The 25,796-nt window shown below is 23.0% G+C and overlaps 1 protein-coding gene across 3 annotated transcripts in view; it reads left to right on the top strand.

The window, feature by feature from the left end:
• LOC129608309 (lethal(2) giant larvae protein) overlaps window positions 1–25,796 on the top strand; it is a 44,876-nt gene that overhangs the window by 2,798 nt on the left and 16,282 nt on the right. For all 3 annotated transcript variants that reach the window (XR_008696884.1, XM_055519745.1, XM_055519746.1), the window contains exon 2: window positions 12,680–12,923. Coding sequence is in view for 2 of the 3 variants with exons in the window: in XM_055519745.1 (XP_055375720.1) it covers window positions 12,840–12,923 (84 nt within the window). In the remaining variant the exon portion in view is untranslated. The remainder of the gene's footprint in view (window positions 1–12,679; window positions 12,924–25,796) is intronic.

A 25,796-nucleotide genomic window follows, 5' to 3' on the forward strand; every position in this document is an offset into this window, starting at 1 on the left:
TCAAGAAAAAAAACAAAGCCGATTGTGAGGGTGGAAGGGAAGGGAGGATGCGGGCATGCTTTTGTATTTTCATTAAATTTTTTTAAACTGTGTTTAAGTGTAATTTGTGGAATTTCAATTTATTAATTTGTTGTCGTTATTTTCGACGTCATTATAATTTTAAAATTGGGCTCGATAATTTTAATTATTACTTAACACCTCTAAATCAGTAAGAATCTGTATAAATACCTAAATTTTCGAGACTTGAATAGTCTAAATAATTTATTACTTAAATATTAACCAATATATGGTTCAATTTTAAATCAAACTGTTAAATTCGAATTCAATTTCGATTTCAAATTGAATGATAAATTAAAATGAGTCAAATAGTTTTATAATAACAATTTGCATTTAAGGTAGTCGCTGCCGCAGACTCAGCTTTTAATTTTAAAAATCGCACCCAGTCTTTTAAATATTTTTAGTTCTTAAAATTTGATTAAAACTAATGCTTTATGCTGATTCCTTTTTTTTTTTAATAAGCATACTGAGAAAATTTATATGTAAGTATTAAAATGTTTAATATTATAAGAGAAGAGTAGCTACCTATAAGAATAGTGTAAGAAAAGGAGGAATAAGTATAAGTAATAGTAAAATATGAAAAAAATTTCTAGCAAATAAAGTTGACTGACTTTGACCAACTATCTTTACTTTGTATACAATTGTAATAATTATTTAAATATATATTTTCATACTTATATATAAGAATTCTTTAAATTTATAGCTATATAACATATATATATATATATATATATATATATATATATATATATATATATATATATATATATATATATATATAGATATATATATATATATATGTGTGTGTGTAAGTAATATGTAAGAATTTTGTTTTAGTTAAAGAGAAAGAAAAAATAAGCGAAAGAGTTTAAAATCCATAATTTTGTGTATAAACCGAATTTTTTTTTTTAATTAAATTCAATCCATAGACCGGTATTGAAGCCATATAGAAGCATAAAATTAAAAGTGGTATATGATATGAATATATAATATAAGTTTATATATGTATGTACGTTTCATTTTAAAAGAATTAAGTGTTACCATTGCATGCAGTTTTTATTGTGTGTTCTGATATAAGTAAAGTTATATATCAAATAATTACTTTCTAAAAAAAAGAAAAACAAATAAACCATGTGTTCCAAAGTAAATTAGCTTTTAAAAAAGTGAGCGACTTTATTTAAAATTAAACTACTTTGAATTTTCTACTAAATTTTATGTAAATATTTTGCCTGATTCACTTAAACGTTAAGTTTGTAACTCGTCAATAAATATATATTAACATGTTTCCTGACTCCAATATATGTGTTAAAACTGCAACACTACTACGCTTCACTGCAATATTTTAATTACTATCATGTCAGCTGGGGAAATGTAAGACTGAAGCTCTGGACATGTAATAATGTAGTAAAGCAAAATTAAGTATGTAAAAATTTTTCCATGTTCGAAATACTCATTATTTGTACATATTATATACACATAAAAAACTTTATTAAATTTTGACCTTTGCAGATTTTTCTGTATATATATAAAATGTTGAATTCTAGACTTTGCAGTTTATTACAATATATCTGCACAATTGAATTCAGGGTAACTAGGCGATGAAAGCATTTTTTAATATTGAATATGGCAACACAGATATAATTTCTGAAACAAGAAACGGAAAATAACTTAAAAATGTTAAGAATGTTGGTGATTCGTAACAATATTGTGGTAGATATTTTTTTTTTAGTATCCGCTGAATTTTGTCTTTTAGTTAAAGGTAAACAAAAGGTAAAAGAATAACTTTTTTTTTTGTTTCTTTTTTTATACCTTCTTATATTTTTCTTTTTATCTTTGTATTTTTTGATGAGTTAACTCGTAACCTACAAAAAAACAAAAAAAAATGAAAATTTTATAATAAAAGATAGGAAACAACTTTTCTTTAATATTCTGTTTTGCTTTATGATTTCTTTTCATGGGTACAAACAATATGCTATTCAAATTTAAGGAAGAAAGAAAGAGATAAAAAAGAAAAGTTCCAAGAACTTTAATAAGCTTAAAATTATCATCTTTATTTTCTAAAATATTCTTATATATCTCGTATACGCATGAGAATTCTTTAGATTCGAAAGAGTGTCAAGAAGCTTATCTGGTCTTATAATGTACATATGTATATGCATATGTATTTATATTTTCTTACTTCATAATGAAAAATTCTGTAAGAGAATTGATGTTTTAGATAGCCACGTTTTTTTTTCACTAGTTTATTTTCTTCCACAGTACTTATGTATTTCTTTAAACAAAAAAAAAAATAAATTTTATTTTAATGAACATATGAGTACTGTCTGTAACTAAGTGTGCTTACGTATTGATTTCATCTTATTTTCGCTGATTAAAGAAGAAGATCAAAGATCAGTGACTACAAATTTTATTTCTTTTTTTCATTTAAAAGCTTAACGAAAAAAAAATTCAATGTAAATGTACTACACTACATTACATGACTATATACTCGTATAAGTATATTTTGTAGATTCTTAAGAAGAATAACTTGAACTGAACAATAATTTATTAAGTATGCTAAAATAATTATGTAGTGACATCTGCGCTTAAGAATTTTTATAGAGTTTTTAAATTATTAAATTTTATTGTAGTTGTACTTATGATGAAATGAAATATGATAGATTTAGATACTTAGTTGCAAAGTAATTGTGGAATGGTTGATTTTGTTTTGGAGAAATTGCAAAACTTATAATTTTAAAAAATTACTTACGTCATTATTATTAAATCATCCTAATTGCTTTAATAAATTATTTGCGAGATACAATATCATAGATATGAAATAATTTTGTTTATAAAAATTTTTTTATGAATTTCTTGGTGAATTTTTTTTGCAAATTATGTATAACATATACATATATATTTTAAGCAATTTATAGAATGAAAATCAATTGTCTAATAAATTTTATTTTATATCGAACAAAAACAACAATCGATATACTTTCCTTCCGCAGTTATTCAAATAATATAGTCGCACCCAAAAACTAAATTTAATAATGAAATATAAAATATATATGAGGTGAAATATCGAAATTTACTTATAAAAAGGAGCCTTATAAGAAATATATATATATATTTCTATAAGGAAATATATATATATATATATATATAAATATATATGTATATATATATATATGTATATGTAATATATATATATATGTATATATATATATATATATATATATATATATATATATATATATATAAATATATATATATATAAATATATATATATATATATATATATGTATATATATATATAAGTATATTTATATAGATTCTTAAGAAGAATAACTTGAACTGAACAATAATTTATTAAGTACTTATGCTAAAATAATTATGTAGTGACATCTGCGCTTAAGAATTTATATATATATATATATATATATATGTATATATATATATATATATATATATATATATATATATATATAAATATTAAGGGACTATTAAATTGTTTATTACAAAAGTGTTAGCACAGCGATGAAATTTTTCTTTTCTTATAATTGTTCTGCAAGTAATTTGCATTATTATATATTCACTCACAATTCTTTAACAAATTTTGTTTTGGTAATATTAAAATCCAATACTTACTTATATCTTTAAATTTTTACTAAATTAAAGCCTATTTAATATTATTATTCTATCCAACTTATACTTATATTGTATACCTACATACTTGTATAAATGGTTATAACAAATATGAATTTTAATTTATTCCACCTCTTTGGGAATTTTAGTTATTTTCATACAACTTACATAAGTATACTTACTATCATCCTGTAATTAAAATAACATTTTAACCAAATTGTTCATATATATTACCATGTAATTTGGTTAGATGCTCATTAAATTAAATTATAATTACATTTTAAAATCAAAAAATATTGTATTTTAGTAAGTAAGTGTAGTTAGATTTTCAATTTTATATAATTATAACACTACTTAATACTTATGTAATTAAAGTGCTAACATGAAATACTTTCACAAAAAATATATTCGAAATTATGTAATTAATTAATTAAATAAAAGTATATTAGTAGTACTTAAAATTTAAATAATTTGGCTACACTTACATTAATTCATTATATTCTATCCTTTGGGAGATTAAATTAGAATATATATAGAAAAATGTTAAATACTATGAATACAAAGTGTTACAACACATTGCTACTGTTCTGTTTACGTTTTATATAACATTTTAAAGGAAGAGTTGCGCACATTTATACTCTCTTATGACTAGTTATGCACATTATAAAGTACTTAATACTTAAGTTAGTTTTTACTTCTAAGTAATTCATTTGTCCAAAAAGGTTTTCTATTTCCCAATTTTGGGTTGTAAAATATTCTTAAATGGAACTTAAGTAAGTAAGGCATTTTGCTAATTTGTATATTATTTTGATTATAAACATTATTGGATGTATGTTCAAATATTTTCAAATAACCTATAAATTAATATTTTCAGAAAGTAAATATGGTAACTAAGCTGTTGAAGAAGTCAATTTTATATTTGTGTACTGTACATTTGCTATGCTATATATATACATAATATATACATAGAAGGACTTAGTACATTTTATGTATAAATTTTCATATAAAATTTTAGAAATTTGAATTTTATAAAATTAAGGTGTTATTTAAATGTAGAGTATACGATATTATGAAAATAATTTCATCAAGATAAATACGAGTAAATTGCATAGACTTTTATGAAATAAGCACGTAGGTTCAAATGTATGACATCATTATTATTATTCACTTTTATTTTAAAATAGTTTTGATGCTAAAAGTGAAATATTTTTTTTTCCTAAGTATTTAAAATTAAAGAATTATTTAATTAAAGAATTCAAATTTTTATAAATTAAATTAATTTAAAAAGTATATCTACAGTTTCTGACCTATTCAGAAATCATGAAATTTCAAAATGAGTATAGCAAAATCTATTTTGATTTTTTCTACATAGGTTTAATTAAATTCATTAATTAACGCTTTAAAATTTATTAGTTAAATTGATTTCGAACATTGGTGTGATATAATAATTATTTGCGTTCTATTTGACTACTTCATGAGTAACCAAAAACTGAATACAACTACACTAACTCAAACAAATGCGTAAATGATCTCAGTAGTTTGAATTTGAATTTTTTTTTTTAATTAATTTTTAATTAAACCCCTTGCCCATGCGGGTTATTTGGTATCTTGTGTACAATAAATCTTATTATAGTTATTATCGAATTTGGTTAATTTGTTGGTCATTAGTTGAATTTTTAAATTTTTAATATGATTCATTACAAAATCTTGTTCGAATGAAACCAACTCGTCACTTAATTTTAATTAAAGAATATTTTTGATATTTTACACCTAATTACAATTGATTTTTCACAATTACATACAGGCAGATCTGCGGGTATATGAGCATAAAATATTAACCTCACATTTTAATAATTAAACTTACAATAATTTAATTTTTTGAACTGATACAATATCGATTATTGAAAATGATAATCGATTTTTTAAATTGATAAACATTGAACATTTAAAGTCAATTAAAATTTTATTTAAACTGAAACAAAATGATTATTTTTAGAAAAAAAAAGAAGGAAACGAAAAAATTGAATACGGAAAATTTAATTTAATTTTCTTTTTTTGTAATTTCATTCCCCTTGATCTAATAAATTTATTTGGAAATCAAATAAAATTTATGTTCAAATCAATTTTCATGTTCTTTCGTTTTTTTTATTACTTCTAGCTAGTTTAAAAAATCTTTTTTAATTTATGAGCAATGAAACAATATTAAGTATTGGAATGGAATTTTTTTGGGTGAGGGTGTGAGAAATCTTTTGATATTTGTTCTTTTTATAGTAATTTTTTTTGTTGTTTTTTTTATAATTGTTTTGTTGAATTATTGGAATTTTTTTGGTGATTTATAAATCAAAACGCATCTGTCAAAAAATTTGTTTGAATTTTTGTTTAGGAAGTTAATACTCGTACATATATAAAAATTTTGAGTGAGTTGAAGATTTTCAGCTGATTTTCGAAAGAGGATGATTAGGGATATGCTAAACCCTCGCAATTGGACCATTACTGAATGCCAATTTTGCATTTTCAATCAAATTTAAAGGAAAATAATATACTTATTTATATTTTTGAACGTCAAAGAGCATTGAGTGTCAAAGGGATTGAGTGCACAAATGATATGTTTTCATAAACTTGTGTTGCCTTTTCTTTGTAAACTGCTTGTAATTTTTGTAAGATTAACATAAAGTTATAAGGAAAATATTATATTAATCGAGCTTGGTTGTCATAAATACATGATACTCATGTTTTTTTTCCAACATTTTTGAATTGTTAGTATTTCATTGACATTTTGAAAAAATTTATATTTTTTTTAATATATGCATGTAAGCATTTCAGTGTTTCTTTAAATTTCTTATTGAAAACTTTTTTTAAAATTATTTTCAAGTTTAATAAATTTCAGCAATATTTTCTAATTGACTGAAGTTGTAAAAAGAAATGGGAAATTTTATTAATTTTTAAAATTCAATTTTAATTGTAAAAAAAAAAGTAATAGAAATGGATTTCCCCAATAAATTCCAAAATTCTATATTTTTACTTAATAGTTGCAATTGACAAATATTATTAATTTGTTAAGTGATGATTAAATTTTGTTTCTTCTCATGGACAAAGAAATAGTTGGAAATTTATAGAACTTTTATAAGTAATAGATATAAAAGAATTTTATTAAATAATAAATTTTACATAAAATGAAAAATATTCCAATGTTACCGTGCCAGTTTCTTAAAAATTAATTTCAAAAATTTGAAATTTTAGTATAAAGTTGGGAAAAATTATTATTTTTCCAAATTTATAATTGCTAGTTATTCCAAATTTATACTTTTAGTTTCTGTTATTAAAATTTCATAGAAATTCAGCGAAATCGGCGAATGCAGTCAAAATCAGGCAGGCTTCTGGCGATATCACGGGAGCAAAAGGCGGTGGGCATTTGGGGGCGCATACAGCTAGGCTATAAGAGCGCCCTTCAGTATGAAATGTCACAGTTGCCAGGAGATGCACAAGCTGCCGCGAGATCACAACTCTTAATATTTTGAATAGCACTTTCGTATAATATTACGCTATTATATTACACTATTATAAAAGTATATGAATTGCATAATATTCGATTGAATAAATTAGGCGCTAGAGAAAAATAATATAATTCAAGTTACCATTTTAAATAAAACATGTTTTGTACTTAAATTGCAATATTAAAATGTAATCTGAAGTATGATATTGGCGCCTTTATATATATTTTCGATATATGCTATAAAAGTATAAGGCAACCAATTTAAATTTAAAACTTGAATTTTCTTTTTATTCAAATACAGGTATTTTAAAATCAATTTTATTATTTTAATAAAATTTTATCTTTATGCATTTGATTTTCTCTCAACTAGGTAGTCTGTTTAATATAAAAAATTGATTTTTTTTTATGAATTTATTAGTTACGCATATTTTAACTATTTTTCTTTTTTATGACGTAATTTTAATACAGATTTTTAAATATTTAACCCGTTATTTTATTTTATTTTTTTGTTTACTTTTTTCTCATGCCTTAGTTTGCGCATATAAGTATATGTGTATGTACTATTTTGTTATGTAAGTATATGTGGGTTTACTTACATATATGTATGAGCGCATATGCGAACGCGGAAAATATATTTGTGTTTAAAAATCATTCGTGTTACTATACATTGTGTTAAAATTTTGAATATAAGTACATACAATTTGAAAGAAATACAAGTAGACGATAATGCATTCAAATAAATCTGTTGGTGTTAAACTACATTTTAGGTTTTGTAAGCATTCACGTATTTTAAATATGTACATATACATATGTTTAGCATTTAGTTAAGGAATTTGTGGAGATACATTTTTAACAAGTAAATCCTTATATGCGATTAGTTATATATGTACATATGTACATATTTATGGTGAATTAAAAATGAAAACAAACAGACAATACCTTATTAAATCTGGGTAAATGCATTTTTTTTTTCTTTGTAAAATGTCTGCGAATAACAATATGTAAGGCTTATATTATAAATACCCACATATGTGAACATATGTATGTATGTATGAATTTGTGTAATTTAAATTTGTATGTCTGTACGAATAAGTAAACGCGTTTAGTTTCTTATAAACACAAAAAAATATTTATTTTTTTATTTGTAATAAAGTAGTACCATAAAAGTGTCGTCAATTACTCAATTAATTGAGTTTTGTAGTTATAATTTTTTTTAATTATTTATGTAACATATTGAAAACGTACAGTAAAATATTGAAACACTGAAACTTCCGAATATATGTACATATATGTATATTTAAATAGTAAGTAACTATCATATGTATGTAGAGTAATCAAATTGTTACAATACCAAGTGGAGTAAAAGAGACTTTTCTAACATTGAATTTTCTAACATAGAATTATGAATTTTACGTAACAATCGATTTAGTCATACCTCTTTCTGCTTGTAATGTGTTAATTTGAAAATTGGAATAGCTTGAGATTTGGAATTTGGCACATACATATACTTATTTCTGCTGCATGCATTATGAGTGCTGAAAATGAACGAAGACAATTAACTTGGACGGATACCTTTATTAAATATAATTAAGATAGCAAGTGTGGTTATGCGACGAGTTGCTTAAATGATTTGCAGACGAGTATTTAAATTTATTTTTGAAACTCAAATTAATTTGCTTAAGTGCTTTAAAAATTAGACATATCCGAACAAATGATCGCAGAAATTGCAATTTTGTTTAAAAAATAACAAAAAAATATTACAATATGCAAAGAAATAAAAAAATTATTAAGATTACAGATTAAAATCAATTAATTTTTATCATCATTACTTGAATTACTTACTACTTTAAATAAGCATTTCACAAAGAAATAATAATAATCGTTTGCTTAATTAATTATGAGCAAACCAATATTGTCTTTAAATGAGAAAGAAAATAATGGTAAAAAAAAAAACAATGTGTTAAAACATGTGTATTGTAACATGCAGCATATATGTACATACATGATTATTTATGCATTTTCAGTTCCATTCCATTTTCAAACTGGCTTGTGCTGCACAGTAAAATCTGTTCTTTTTTTTTTACATAAGAAATATATTATTGTATGTAACATACATAATACTCGTGTGCTTATGTACGCACATAAGTACGATTTAAAAATTTAAATAGTGTACCTAAAAAGGAATAAATTAAGAAAGGAATTTCAAGGTTAAAAGTTATAAAGAGTTTCTTATGAGTATATTATAAATGTATGTATATGTGTGTTCAATTTGAGATGATAATTAAATAGTTTCAATATTACCAAAATGACAATAATTTGCATTGTTATACAAATAAAGAGAATAAAATCAAAATCTCAATTATATAGTGTCAAAATTCTACTTCAAACTTATTCTACTTAATGGTGCTTAAAGAAATCAAATTTTATCATTGCAAATTTTCAAAATTGTAAATTATTTTATTTATCAATTAATTTGATTAGACTTTTATAATAGAAATTCGATGTTATTAACATGTTGGTAAAAATTTGTTGAATTTAAAAAAAAATTATTTTTAATTAAGTATAAAGTTCTAAATTATACTGTTATTAAAAACTAAAAGTATATTTTCTAAAAATTTTCAATTTTCAATGAAATGAAAATTTTTTTTTGTTATACATAGAAATAATAGAAAAATTCTTGATGCGTAACGTAACGAAAAGAATACTGAATTTATAAATGGGTATGATATACAACAATACCATAAATTTTTATTACTAAGTATTATACACAATAATTATACTTATACGTATATATATACATATGTATACCTAAACTGTTCTAATTATTATACAGATTAGTTAAAAGTTTTGTTTGTCATAAAATGAAGCTTTAAAATAAATTTTTAGAATATTTTTTTTTGTTTTATCAACAAAAATCCCAATCATACAAATTCAAACATATTGTATTAAGAAAAAAAAAATGCATATGGACTACAGATAAATTTTGGTTGCTGTATGATGTAATCGTCATTATCTGTGTTAATAATTTGAAAATGGACTAAAAACAAAAAGTAAATTAAAAATTCCTAATTCTAAATTATTATAACACTATGTAAAGTTTCACTTTGTATATGAATTTTGATTTACATTTATTAAAGAATACATGAGATTTAATTCACATCATACAACAAAAACAAAAAAGCAAATATGCAATCACACTGATTCAAACACACACACATTTATGCTTACTTAATTTGAAGTAAATTGAAACTATTTTTCGTTCCATATGGTTTGTTAAAATTTTTACATTGTTTTTAAAATGTACTAAATATATAGGTATAGATAGATGTGAAAGTACATACGCACATCGTATTTATGTTTTTAACACATCTGTTCATATAAACACGTATTTTCGAAAATTAATTTTTAAAATCTGATTAAAATTATGTGGAGCAAAAAAAAAAAGACGTTTTTGGATAGTGTTGCCGTTTCGTTTTCAAATTTCGGTTTATGTAGTTTTTTTTGACGTAGATATTTTAATATTTCGATAGGTATTATTGTGTTGTTATTCAGGAGTTGTTCTCTGAACATTTTTTAATCTTTCTAATATTATGAAATAATTAAAATGTTTGAAAATAATTCTGACAGTTAATATAAAAACTGATATTAAGTGCGTTTGGCGAATAATTATTTTCATGTTAACGAATTAAGTAAATTGGTAGGCTTAATCACCCATTTTTATTATCTTCTACCTTTCTTTAGCTGATCTTACACGGATTAGTATTCTTTTGTAACTCTGTTTTTGGTAAAAGTTTTTGACATTTCGGCATATTATCATAAGATGTTATTCTAACAAGATTATGTAACCATTTCTTCATAATATGTGTAGTATTCACAACATTTTAATTTCTCCTGTCAAATAAAAATAATTATTAATAGAGGCATTAGAAAATATTAAAATGAACAGTGACTTAACAGTAATTAAAAACTATTCAGTGATTGTAAGTCCGTTTGAAAATTTAAAATTAGTCATTATCTATAGATATCTTAGAGTTAGTGTGAATTATGCTCTTAATTTTTAAAATTTTGCAAATAAAAAGCATTGAAATTGGGCACACTTTCCGCAGAGATCTATATTTTTGAACATTTTCAATATTTCAACTGCCTGTGCTTAATTTATTGTAAATTTTTATTCAAACTAAAATTTATAAAATGAAATGGGGAATTAAAAAGGCAAATTAAAATGTTTTTATCATTCAAATTTTATTTTTGTTTTCTTTTTTTTAATTTTTTAAAGGAAATATCGATTAAATGTTGTTTGATGGTTTCGTTTTCTGTTTTATTTCTTTTCTTATTGTTGTTTTTATTGAGGTAATCACAATGCTTATGTGTGTTAATGCACATATACACACAGTTATATGTAAAAACCCTAGCTGACATAGAAAAAAGTGTTAAATCAGTGAAAATGAGTGAGAAACTAGGGAAATTCGATTAATGATTTTGCATTAAAATTATTTTTTTTCTGTTTTTGTTTACGTGTGTTGATAGGTTAGTAGTGAATAAATAAATAATTAAGGAAATGAATCGATTGAAATATTGAAGGAAGTGTGTTTACGATTAAATGGAAAACTTCATAAAATTGTTTGTTTATTTAAATAATATCCGATTTGTAACAAAATTATTGTATAAATAAATTCTTTATAGATACTTACATAACATGTACATTATTTAATTTTTTGTTTTTATAAAATAATAATTTTTAATAATTTCATTTCGATTTTTTTCGGTAATATTCAAATTTTTACATTTATAGGGTTCTCTCAAATATAACACTTTTTATTTTATTTTCTCTGAAGTTGGTTAAAAATAGCAGATTTATTAGTGAACTAAAAAAAACTATTGGCAATTATAAGCGCCTTGCATTTTTGCTGATTTAAGGATCGTTAACAATTTTATATTAAAAAATTATATGTATGTTGGCAGTAACTTAAAATACGACGGAAAACGCAATTGAAGCCATGTGATACATCTGTTATTTTATTGTGAAAATCGCATGACTTAACTGCCATGTGGTAAGATTTAGCACTATAATTTTTATATTGTAATAATTGTAATATTCTTAGAGATATGGTAAATAAGTCTTCAAAGCGACTATTATCAAAGTTCTGGTAACGTAAAAAAGCAGTGACATCTATTATTGCTAAATTAAGTTAATTGCTATATGCCACTATAGTATTCGATAAGTGACAAGACTCTGGGTTCATTGTTTTATCAATTGCTTATAAGAACGTTAGAGCGAGTTCAAAAATTCAGCCAATTTACCATACAAATTAATTTGAATTTTGGATTCGGATTTAATTTTTTCCATAGTCAGTTTTCTTAAAACCGATTTTTAGAATTCATTTTGGTGCTTTTTATTTGTTTTTTTTTTTTAACTTACTATTTTTTGTAAAATTTATAATAAACCTCTTAAATAACTATTAAATTAATTTATTATAATTTTTGTGTAATTTTTCATTTCAGTTTTTGTAAATTGGCAACACGAAACAGCAAAAAAAAAAAAAATATTAAATATTACGATATTCTGGTAACCTAAAATCATAGCCTTCAAAATAGAAACGACCAAGAAGATTTTAAACTGTTTTAAAAAATTTAAGAAAAAAAATATCTAAATAAAGATAAAATGTTAAAATTTATACGTGGGAAGGGTCAACAGCCAACGGCTGAACGACAAAAACTACAAAAAGAATTGTTCGCCTACAGAAAGGTGAGTGTTTTGTTTATTTATTTATTGATTTTTTTGTTTTTAATTTTTTTTTTCGCAAATATAAAACATAATAGAATTGAAACTTGTTCGAATCGCAAAGTGAATCACATTGGTTTTTTTTTCTTCTTAAATAATAGTGTTTCAATAGTGTTTATAATTAAATATGCAATATGAAGTGTGTATACGCAAATATAATAATTATGTAAATGACTTTTGAAAATTACTCATTATTAACGTGTATTATTGAAATCGGTTTTGTCAGGGTTGAATTCTCAAAATTTAAAATTTTAATAAAAAAAATGTTTTCAAAACTGTATAAGGTATTTGAAATAAATTTTATTATTATTTTGTGTATTTAATAAATAAATTTATTGTTCCTGAAAAAATTCGATAAAATATTTACAATTCATTAAAAGTCTATAAATTAATATAAAATTTCTGAAACCTGTAACAAAAAATATTTTACTTAGTTGTATAATAGATAGATTATACCTTCATACACATAATTATGTACACGTATGCATAATTTCTGATTATATGCACATACTAGATAGAAATTATTTTATAATCTCGGTTAGTTTTTGCTTTTAATTTTTTAAAATAAAGAAATCTCAAATCAAGTTTTGAATACGTAACTATAACTATTATGCATGTGTATATGTATGTACTTATAATTATTATGAAAATGTTATTTGATATACATACCAACACAGTAGTTTTCGTTTTCCTTCATTTATATAAAAATATTAATTGAATATCAATAGTAATAATGAAAACCATAATAACAACATAAAAAAATACTAATTTAGATAATAAACCGGTTAAAAAAAAAATAATTTATTGTTTATAAATAAAAAACATGTAATATGAATTGTGTATGTATATGTATGTACTTACATAATTGTTGAATATGGGTACTTGTAAGGAATTATTTCTTACATCTGTAAGTATTTATTCATATAACCTACTGTGTTTATGTAAAATGGAGGCCACGGCAAGAAAATCTAGCTACTTTCGGGGCGCTGTTAAATACAAAATGCAAAATAAATACATGTGTCAAAAAATATTATTTATTAATTTAATTTTATCTTAAAAAAAGATTTGCAGAAATTCATCTCTTCAAAATTACTACCTGTCAAATTAATTCTCTTATTATGTCAGAATGTGACAGATATTACCGACTTCAATTGTTTACTTCCACTATATCCGTTTGGCAATAGAGCTAAATGGAGCTAAATTCACTATATCTAAAACAAAATTATCCACACATTTGAATTTTTCATATCAAATTCTAAATTATTCCAATCGGCTAAGGGCACGTTTTGCTCTTATTATGTATGTAAATCCATTTCGCATTATTCCTCACACTGTCGGCATACAATATAAATTTATTATTGAAAATTTTGCAAAAAAAAAAAAAATTAAATTAAATCTTGATTTCCTTCATCGTTTCATCTGATATTCTTCTAGTTTTTTTATTAATTTAAGCAGGAAAAAAACAAAAAGAAAAACGTGATGAATTGAAGCAAATTCAAAACTATTGGCATCAATTCAAAAAATTCAATACATATAGTATTTGGAATATACGTACATATGTATATGCATATAGGCTATGCTATAATAGTCACAAAATCTCTGGAACCAGTTATCATTTAATTTTCCAAGTACATAAACGAGTACAAGTACGTACAACTACGTGTTTTCGTAGTTTTCCAACAAGTTTGTTTTTTTTTTTTTTGCTTTTTTTTTTTTTGCTTTTTTTTTTTTTGCTTTTTTTTTTTTAATATAACAACTATATAAGAAAGAAGTTAATTTGAAATTTAAACCCTTTTTTTCATATCTGAAGGTTTCAATTCAAGGTACTGAGAATATTTTAACTTTGAAAATTAATTTATATATATATATATATATATATATATATATTTCTTAGTTGCAAAAAGTTCCTATTTTCTTAAACGTAAAATTTTATATTATATTGTGTATAAGTACAAAGTATGTATGTATATGTATACGTGTATTATGTATCTATTATAAATGTTTATATACCATTATTTTTTAAATAGCAAATCATAAGCAATATTCATTAAACTAGCTAGTTATGTAGGTAGAGATTTATTTATTATTATTTGTGTATATAAAAACGTATACCTTACAGTTTTTATGTAGGAGGATTATTTAAGGATACAAAAAGACAAAAACAATATTAAATCGCGTTATCTTAAAATAAAATATACGTTTTTATGGACGGATTCGTAGGAAATAATATAAAACAAAATACATATCTACAAACATGCACTTAATAACCTATAGGCATTTTTTGCGGAGGAAATTAATGAAAAATATACCGGAAAATACAGATTTGTTCTAATTTTAGAATAATTTACATGGTTTACATGGAAAAAATTAAAAATTTTATTAAAGCATACTCAAGAATTAAAAATTTTTGTATTATTTTTTAATATAACAGGCAAAACATTTAAATTTAAATGGATTTCGGTAAATTAGTATAACAGTTACAAATACAAGTATTATTGTAATTAATAATTTTATGATTTTTATACAAATTATTATATTCTGTTTGTTATTAACAATAATTTAGTTTGCTTAATAAATAAAATCTGAACATCATCATCGATTTTTTCAATGTTATTAAGTATGAGATATTTTTAATGAATTTCACGCCTTATTTATGCTAAAATATAACAGTTATAAAATCGATATTAATTAGATAATAAAATTTCTATGAATATACCTAAATAAATTTATTATTTTATATGTATGTACTAATTATTTATTTATATTATACTTATGCTATGTATAAGTATAATATATATATATTTTAATTTGTTATATTAGTACGTACATATGTATATTTGTGTATTAGACAATTTACAAGATTAATTACATATTTTTAAAGAATAAAACTCCAATTTAAATTTAATGGAATTGAAATAAATTTTTAAAAGAAAAATATTTATTATTACTATTTTAAATTTCTACAATAATACCAATAAATTCAGATCGTAACAGAATGTAGAGTACATATATGTATACATATACATATATACAATAAAGCTTGAATTAACAAGAATACCCGTATATTGCATAGTTGAAAAAAAAATAAGGATAAGATTGCAAATTTAATTGAGCACCTAAACGTAAATACTTTGTTTACATTTAAATTTTCTTTTTCTGTATAAGAAAATAACCGGACCTTACTTTGTATACGCACACACAGAAATGTGTGTATGTAGGTGTATAAATAAATGTTGCTTAGGATAATAATAATGTCTTTATAAGAAGATTTCGAACTTCATCATCTACCATATTATTTTGTTTTGTACACAAACAAACAAAACAATTTTTTCATAGCTGATGTTGCTGTTAACAGGTAACTCTTAAATGTTAAGCATGGGTTTAGTTGAGTGTATGTATGTATAAATTTTAGTTTTTTTTTCCAATTTCAAATATTAAATACAATATTTCTTAGAAAAATCATAAAATAAGTGCTACAAGTTACAAAATATAGAAATCCTCTTAAAACTGCCCTTAATAACAAATCCGAAATAAAAGGCTATTTATTAGTGCCATTCAGTTGAAATAACGGAATTGACAAGCAATATGCAGATACAAAATGAAATTCAAGAAAATACGAGTATAATAAGAATTATAAATACACTTATGTATGGGTTCAAGTGTAAATGTATTATTATTTTTTTGGTGTCACTTTCGAAATATGCTGTAAATTTTTTCAATTAAATGATTGACTTTAAACAAGACCAATTTTGACAATTTAAATCTTTTATTATGCAAAAATCAATATGAATGAAATGTGTTAAAAAAATATTTTAGGTAAAACTGTTATGTACATGTATAAATGTCATTTGTGCCTTAAGGTTTTATTGATGGAAGTGTCAGATTTTTTTGTTGTTGGATTAATAAAGTACAAGTTTTTATTTTCGCAGCAATTTCAATTTTTGAAGTAAAAAATAAATAAAATGAAAATTTATTTTCAAATTTTTAAATGAGTGAATCATTTTTAATAAAAGAAACAATGAAGATATGGTAAGGTGCTTTCAATTGCTAGGTGTTTTGCTAGGTAAAAAAAAAATGTTTTTAATAAAAACATAAAAAAAAAAGATAATATTTTTGTTGTTGTTGTTTTTATAGGGTTTGTTGTTTTTAATCTTATCAGGGTCTATGCGATGTTTATTTTACCTATTTTACGAGTGTTGTTGCAATTATAAAATTAAAAAAAAAAATTTTTGTGTTTTAAAAGATAAGATAATTTACAAGATACTTACAAAATAAACATGAAATATAAATTCATGAAAAGTTTAATAACTTTTTTGGTAAAGGAAAAAAAATAATTAAAAATTTTTTAAGTTTAATAAGAAAAACTTATGTATTTGTCAAATTCATTTGTAATACTCATATTTTCACTTAAAATGGAAAATTATTTCTTAATTATTTTTTCAATTTCAAAATTTTCATGTTAAAAATAATTTTTTTTTTCTCCAAATCTAAGATTACTTATAAGCATAAGGTTTTAATCCCAATAATCTCAATATTTTAAAGGTTAAACAAGATAAGAACGGTCAAAATATTTTGTTCGATATCTTCATAAGTAACTATAAAATTAAAAAAAAACGAGAAAAAAAATAGAGTTGACCTTGTCAACTCTGTGATACCCGTACGAATTTGTTATCCTATGTGCGAATAACTAATGTGCCATAACTAACTATGGGGCAGACTATGACTTTAAGTTGCCGTATTACCATATTAATTTATGCAAAATTTCAGTACTATGTGTTATTCAAAAAACTGGTTGTGCCAAACTACTATTGATGTTGTATGGCAGCTACCAGAAAGACCCAAGAAATTTTAGCTAATTTTATCAAGCACATCGGCCCTACTAATATACTCACTTATGTGAAATCTCAATATCACAGCTTTTATAGTTTCTGAGATATAGTCAAATAACTTTTGAAGTTGTATGGCAGGTACCAGAAGGAGCCAAGTAATTTCAACGACTTTTATGAGACACATTGGCCCTACTAATATATTCGTTTTTGTGAAATTTCAATACCATAGCTTTAATAGTTTCTGAAATATAGTCAAATAACTTTTGAAGTTGTATGGCAAGTACCAGAAGGAGCCAAGTAATTTCAACGACTTTTACCAGACACATCGGCCCTACTAATATATTCACTTGCGTGAAATCTCAATATCACAGCTTTTATAGTTTCTGAGATATAGCCAAATAACTTTTGAAGTTGTATGGCAGGTACCAGAAGGAGCCAAGTAATTTCAACGACTTTTATGGGGCATATTGGCCCTACTAATATATTCGTTTGTGTGAAATTTCAATACCATAGCTTTTATAGTTTCTGAGATATAGCCAAATAAATTTTGAAGTTGTATGGCAGCTACCCGAACCGGTACCCCGATCATGTCCAATTTAAATAGGGTTCTGGCACTTACTACAAAAAATCATTTGTGAAAATTTGGTGAACTTAGCTCAATTAGTTTTTGAGTTATCGTTCGGACGGACGGACGGACGGACGGACGGACGGACGGACAGACAAAGCTAAATCAACTCAGAATTCGACGCTGATCAAAAACATACACTTGAGTCTATATCTAACACCGTTATTTCTTAGCGTTACAAACGGTAAGGCAAATTTAGTATACCCTTCGAACATACGTTCGTACGGGTATAAAAAGGTTTTAACACGGACCCAAAATATGTAAATTTCAGTTTGAGGTCAAAAATAAGCGTGATAATATCAATTACATGGTGGGTTGATACCTAAACAAATATTTTAGTTCAATTGGACTGTTAATTTTGTTATAGAATGAGAATTGAAACAAAATTGAGAAAATTGAGTTAGATTCAAAACAATTTTAATATTTTACATAACTAGCGAAAATAATAGGTTTTAATTATGAAAATGTCATTGGAAAATTAATTATTTTTAAAAAATTTAATCACTTCTACTGACGTTTTACATGTTCCACATATTTATAGTCTCTCTATAAACAGAAAGAGGGTGAAAAAAATGCTTTTAACGCCGCTCTCTACTACCATAGGGTTTCAAAAAGCAAAATAGTGTAAGTCGATCTAGTAAAATTAAATTATGCTTAATATAATTAATTTTTATATAAGATTTGTTATTAAATCTTTAGTATTCTCTTACTCTACAATTTATTTATTTATTTTTTGTGTAAATAAATTGAAATTTTTATGAAGTATATATACCTACTCATATATTTTATATCAGGTAAAATTTAATAAGTACTAATGTTTCTATACCTGTTCTAAGGATTTTTGTTTTTTTTTATTTTTATTATTTACATCTTGATTGAATTTATATGCTATTTTTGAAGTGTTATCAAACCCTATTTGTACATATAGATTTTATTTTATTTGTTTTATATATATATGTATATTACTTTATATATACAAATGCATGTATGTATGTACATTATTTTTATCTTTATTGTGAAAGATTTTATGAACTTTTTGTATTTTATTGTTTATAATTACAAAAATATAAGAGAGATAAGAAAAGGAATTGATATTAAAAGTGTTCTGAAGAAAAAATTGAGTAATTATGCTTTAGTTTCCTATTAAAGGGTTATTTTTTAAGTAACTCTTAAAAAAATTAAAAATTCCATTAATACTACTTATTTTATTACACAATTATAATAAACTTTATTTATAATTAAATGATGATTTTGTATTAAATTTATGTTATTAGAGTTTCGAAATCGGGGATAATGTCGTATGATCGACATATGTACGCGTGTTTAACGTAACTTTTACCGTGTGCATAATTATTTGTAATTTTTAATTATAAGTCTTCTAACAATATTGTACTAAAACAAATTTATTTTTAATGCTTGTTATATTCGAATTATAAAATTACTTTATAAATGTAGAAGTCAGCTCATTAATTATAGAATACTATGTATTAACTGCTGAATTATGTAGTAATATATTTGCAAGTATTATTGAATTTAATTGACAACCTAATATCAGGCTATTTTAGGATATGTTATGTTATGAAATTTATGATAATTTGAATATGTAATTAATTTGTCAAAAAAATTATAAAATTTATTACCAAATTATTTCAAAGATTGCAAGGTTTTTAAAACAAAAATTTTATATGAATTGATTTCTAAAATTAAATTTTGTTTTACTTAAAAAATTGCATAAAAATTTAATTGCATATACTTATAGGTATTCAGTCCTGATTATAGTCGAATCATTTTTTTAACCTTCTCATATCTGATTTTCTCCTTGATTGTGTATTAAATAATATTAATTTATGTTTATAAACAGACTTACCTAAAAAAAATATATTTTATTAATAATATTTAATTTTTTATCTAATCTTATATGGCATAAGTTAATTTTAGTTATAGATTATGATAAGCGTTTAACGGTGATATAAGCATATAGAATATTACAATAATATGCACATAATATTATATAATATAAAAACTCAATTATTTTTTTTTTTCGAACAAAAAAATTTTTTTTCTTTAAATTTTTCAGAAATTTTTACTTTGTTTTCATTTATTTCGCTTCATCACATAACGATAATAATTATTGAATATTTACTATAATAAATTCTTTTAAATTAAATAATTTTCATTAATATTTTATAGAAAATGTTTGCCGCACCTGTTTATTGAAAACATAAAATTAATATTTTTGTTATTATTGTAACTTCATTATCTTTAAGACGCGATGAAGAAATGAAATGATAAAAGAAAATAAAATATTGCTAAAGGGTTAGTTACATTGTTATCACTACATTTTATTTTAATTAATTTGAAAATTTTATCACTAACTAAATGTATACATAATTACATACATACATATACATACATAATATAATTTATTATTCGAAATGAAGTCATATTTTAACACATTTAAAATTACATGATTTCGTAATTCGAAAAAATTAATTTTTGTAATGGAATAGTGAAATTTTAAAAAGAATTTTAAAATTTCTTTGTCACGGAATTTTTAGACAAGCTTGACATTAAGCGTCAAAATTTACTTTTAAGACGGCAGTAGATCTGCTAAAAGTTTGATTTCAACTTAAATTAGTTAAGTTTATAATTAGTCTTTATCAAATTTCCTTTAAAAATGTCTCACTTTTAAATTTATTTAAACTAACTGAATGAAATTTAATATCAATTTGCCATTTGCGGACTTTGTTCTACTTATGTAAATTAAATATATGTAATATATTAAAACTAGATAACAATAATATGTTTATACATATCTCCAGAAACTTATACTCAAATTTAGTTGAATTTAAAGAAGAACGTGTTAAATACATAATAAGTATGTAAGTAAGTTAGAGCTTGTCTAACAGAATTTAAATAGAATTTTTCTTTGTGATTAAATGATTGAATAGCGTGTTTCTTTAAATTAAAAATTTTATGATTTTTATATAAAAAAATTTTTATTATGAAAAATATTCAGAAAACCAAAACAAGTACATACATACAAACACATTTTAATAAAATAAATTGTAATTGTATATAATATTAAATTAATAAATAAGGGAAAAAGTAAATAGAGCAAAGATTTAATTTGATGTAAATTAGAAGTTTTTCACTATTTTAAATAAGGAAATTAATTGACCTTCTGCGAATGGGTGCTGTCATGACAATTTTTATTTCTATTTTTTATTCTTTTTTTTTTTTGTTATACAAAAAACCAACCCATCTATAGCACTTTCTATTATTTAACAGTATGTTTGCTTATTATGCTTACAAATAAATATGAAAAAGAAAAAAAGAATATTAAATATTTTTTTTTTGTTTTTTTGTCTATATAACAGTTATTTAATATAATATTCGTGACAAAATTAATCATGTTGTCTTCTTTTTTTATGTACATATGTATGTGTATGCGAGAATTGAATTAAAAAAACAACAAACACATTAAGTTCATTACAATAGTGAGTTTAGTGTGTTACTGTTAATGAACGAATTTTTATATAATTACCTATTAATATTATTATTTAAAATCCGAAAATAGACGTGAAATTTTTGAATAGTGTTGACTTTAAATTGATTATAATAAATTCATGTCAATTATGAACTCTCTGATATAGTAATGTCGGCTTTGCAAGTCTTTTTCCAATGTTAAATTTTAAAGTTGCATTAGATCTTGTCGAAAATAATAAAAACAGGGAGCAGTTACACACAAAATGTATAACAGTTATATAACAATTTTAGATTTTTTAAAATATTTTAAGAAAAACAATATTGAAATGCAAAATTTTTTAATTTCGACAGCAAATTTGATATTAATATCAATAAGTTCGACAATAATATCATTAAGTTGACAGTTATGTTATTATTTAATGTAATTAAATTGACTTTAATATATAGATAATGTTAAAAATTTTTAAATTTAAAGTTATAGGTATTATTATTTTTGTCTGTTATCGACCATAAGCAGAATAAAATCCTAATTTCTTAATCATTTCCGGCTTAAACTATTATTATGAACTTACGTTACCACTGATGAAGTCATTTACATGTACTACTTACACGTACTATTATAAATGTATACAATATAAATAAATACTTCTATTTATTTGTGCATATGAATGTACAAAAAATGTGTTATACTTTATAATCTGTTTACATACATACATATGTATATAGAATTTCGCATGCAATTGAATACGTCATATTGTAAATTAATTTTCTAACATTCTTATTGCGGTTTTTTTTTTTGATTGATTCCAAAAAAAATTTGTCGGGCTTGAAAATTATACAAATATTATTCGAAAATGATTGAATATTCAGACTTGTTGATTGGAATTTTCAATATTTTTGACTTATTGCTGTATTTACATATTTAGTAATTTCGAATTTACTTCAAAGAAAGTGTACAATACAATGTTTTAAAATTGTTCAATTCTAACCATTTTTATTAAATAAATTTACAGAATCTTTTAATTTGCTTGAGTATTCACTAAGGTTATGCTTTAAAATTTCTTTAGAATTTTTGAATAAAATATTTTTTCAATGAGTTCAAAATTACTTGACTAAAGCAAAATTTTCTTTTTACCTCTTTTTATTTTAAACATTTTACTCACGTTCAAAATAATGATGACGGTAAAATACAAGAATATGTATGTATGTAAGTAAATTGAAGTTGAAAATATAGTGAGTCAACCCTCATTGATTGTTCATAGAATTAAATTTGATTAATAAAAAAAAAAATACCATATTATTTGTTTAAGATTTTTTTTCTGATTTTGTTATTGTTTTCTGTCTCCCGAATGCATAATGAATTGGTAGAATAATTTATAACTTATCAATTTTTGACAATAATATTAATATGTATAAGAACATGCTATAAATATGTACATACACGTATATTTTTAATGACTATTCTTAGTATATATGGATGTATATATTCATGTATAAGAGTTATGTTGTCAAATTTCTAATTACTTAAATTTAATATTCGTGTTCAAATCATAATATTGTTGTTATGAGTAAATGTACAATGTATGTATGTACAAATATGTATAGAAATTTTCATTGAAAATCAGTCAGAGTTGGTAAACTTTAAATTATGTAGCGTTTATGTTGTATATGAAATATAATATTATGAAGGCATTGTGTATACAAAATGAATGAATATTTGAAATTTGAATTGAGAAGTTTACATGGCGAAAATATGAATTTCTGGAGTATCATTTCTGCAAAGCTCATTATTTTGGGGCCATTAACTAAATTATCAATTAAATAATTATTCTGATTTATAATTTTTAATGAATTTGTTCATATTTCATTGGATTTTTTAAAATAAATAAAAGTTAATGAAAATTAATTTCTACTATGTACTCGTACCTACATATGTATGTATGTGATTTATTTCACTTCGTTCTTTAACCCATTCATTCATGTTAAAATTAAGAATATGTATGTATGCTGTATCATTGATTTAGAATGGCTGTGTATCATGTACTTACATAAATATTGTATTTAGGTAGTAATTATTAAAATGCATGCAAATGTACATACTCATATACATACATATATACGGGAATATTTGTACATTTAAAATATTTTGTAACCTTGGTTTTCATTTAGCATTTATACTTGATAAAAATTTACATTGTTTTAGTTAGTTGCTATTTGTTTTGTTTAAGTCTTCTGTCACCTCAAGAAATGCTGAATATTTGTAAAAATTTTCAAGAAAAATTATTTTAAAATTATTATCATAGTTGTGTAGATATATACATATATACAGTAGAGTTGGGTCATTATTTTTATTATTTATGTAGGTAGGTATAACATTTTTTTTTTGCAATTATAGGTCATGCTTTAAGATCAAATTACCGAAATATAATATTAAGCAACCAGAAAAATATTATAAAAGAAGAATGAAATACGAAATTTCATTTGAGAAATGCGAGGGATTTTCTCCAATTTATTTAATTATTTTTAAAAGTAGAATACACATACAAACAATTAATTCATACATACATATTAAATAAAATTCGCAAAATGACAGGGTCATTAACATTTTTCTCATAGAATTTCATACTATATTTGTATTCTTCTTTAGAAAATATCTTTATCTCGTATAATTTTTTTTTGAAATAAAAACAAGAGTAAAAAGAAGAAGGAAAAGGAAAAATTTAAATTAATTTAATAACATGCAGTCATAAAGTACACTCTATAGTGATTCTATCTAGATAGGTGGTCGGCTATATTCGTAAACATAAGTATTATGAATAAGTACAAGGAATATATGTAAATACTTTTGTATATATGGAAATGTGTAAAAAGCAGTTGAGTGCACTATTAAGGTGCGATTGAAATGTTTTTCTCTGCTGTTTCTATTATGACTGTTTTTTTCAATAATTTTCTTTATAAATTCATGCATATGTACATGGTATTAACCCACTCGAGAAGTTGAATGTTGAGATTTTATTATAATATTAAAGAGTCAACTACTTACGATTTTTGTTAAGTATGCACATATATAGAATACATATTTACGAGTATATATATTTCAAAATTAATTGTAGTGTTTTAAGTGAATTTTTTAAAAAAAGTTGGAAAAACTTCTACTATGTTTCACTTTTAATATCAATTTTTGTCTGTTTTTCGGTCTCTAAAAAATTTTCTTTAAAACCAATATCTCACCAATTTTCAAGAATTTTTCGGCTTCTTGGCAATAAATATAGGAATTTTAAAAATTAAACACAATTTAAAAGAAAGCTTGAACTACTAAGTGTTTATAAAAGATGAAGAGCTCATTTTGATAATATGTAAGTATTGCAAACGTACTTTTAATTTTAGCTATGCATTGAAGTAGCATGTGTATTATTAAATTATTATTGTGTAAAAATTCGACTAGACTAGCTAAAAAAATTTCCTATTGATGAGTTCTCACTTATTCTCAAGGCTTTATAAATCCTTTTAAAGTTACTGAATTATAATTTTTAAGAATATCGGGCTCTGGTAAATTCTTACAGAGCCCATTTTAATTCATTTTAATTTATTTGACACCAGCAATTATATTAATAAAGATGATGCCCTTCTTCGTCAACTATCAGAGTATTTTAAATTAATTGTTACTCGCCCCCTCACTATTTCGCCTTTTACATATATATGAAATTTAAAAAAGCCTAGAATATGATCTAAATGTAGTATTTACGTTATTAGATATTGTAGACTTACATAAATATACATACATACATATGTATTATGTATATGAAAATTATTGTACACATTTTTTAATTCCTGATGGTTTTCTTAAGATAAAAATTATGTTCTTGCTAGCAAAAACTTAAAACCACTCTTAAT

The sequence above is a fragment of the Condylostylus longicornis genome, unplaced genomic scaffold (genome assembly GCF_029603195.1).
Source record: "Condylostylus longicornis isolate FDR11 unplaced genomic scaffold, ASM2960319v2 ptg000031l, whole genome shotgun sequence".
Lineage (NCBI taxonomy): Eukaryota > Metazoa > Arthropoda > Insecta > Diptera > Dolichopodidae > Condylostylus > Condylostylus longicornis.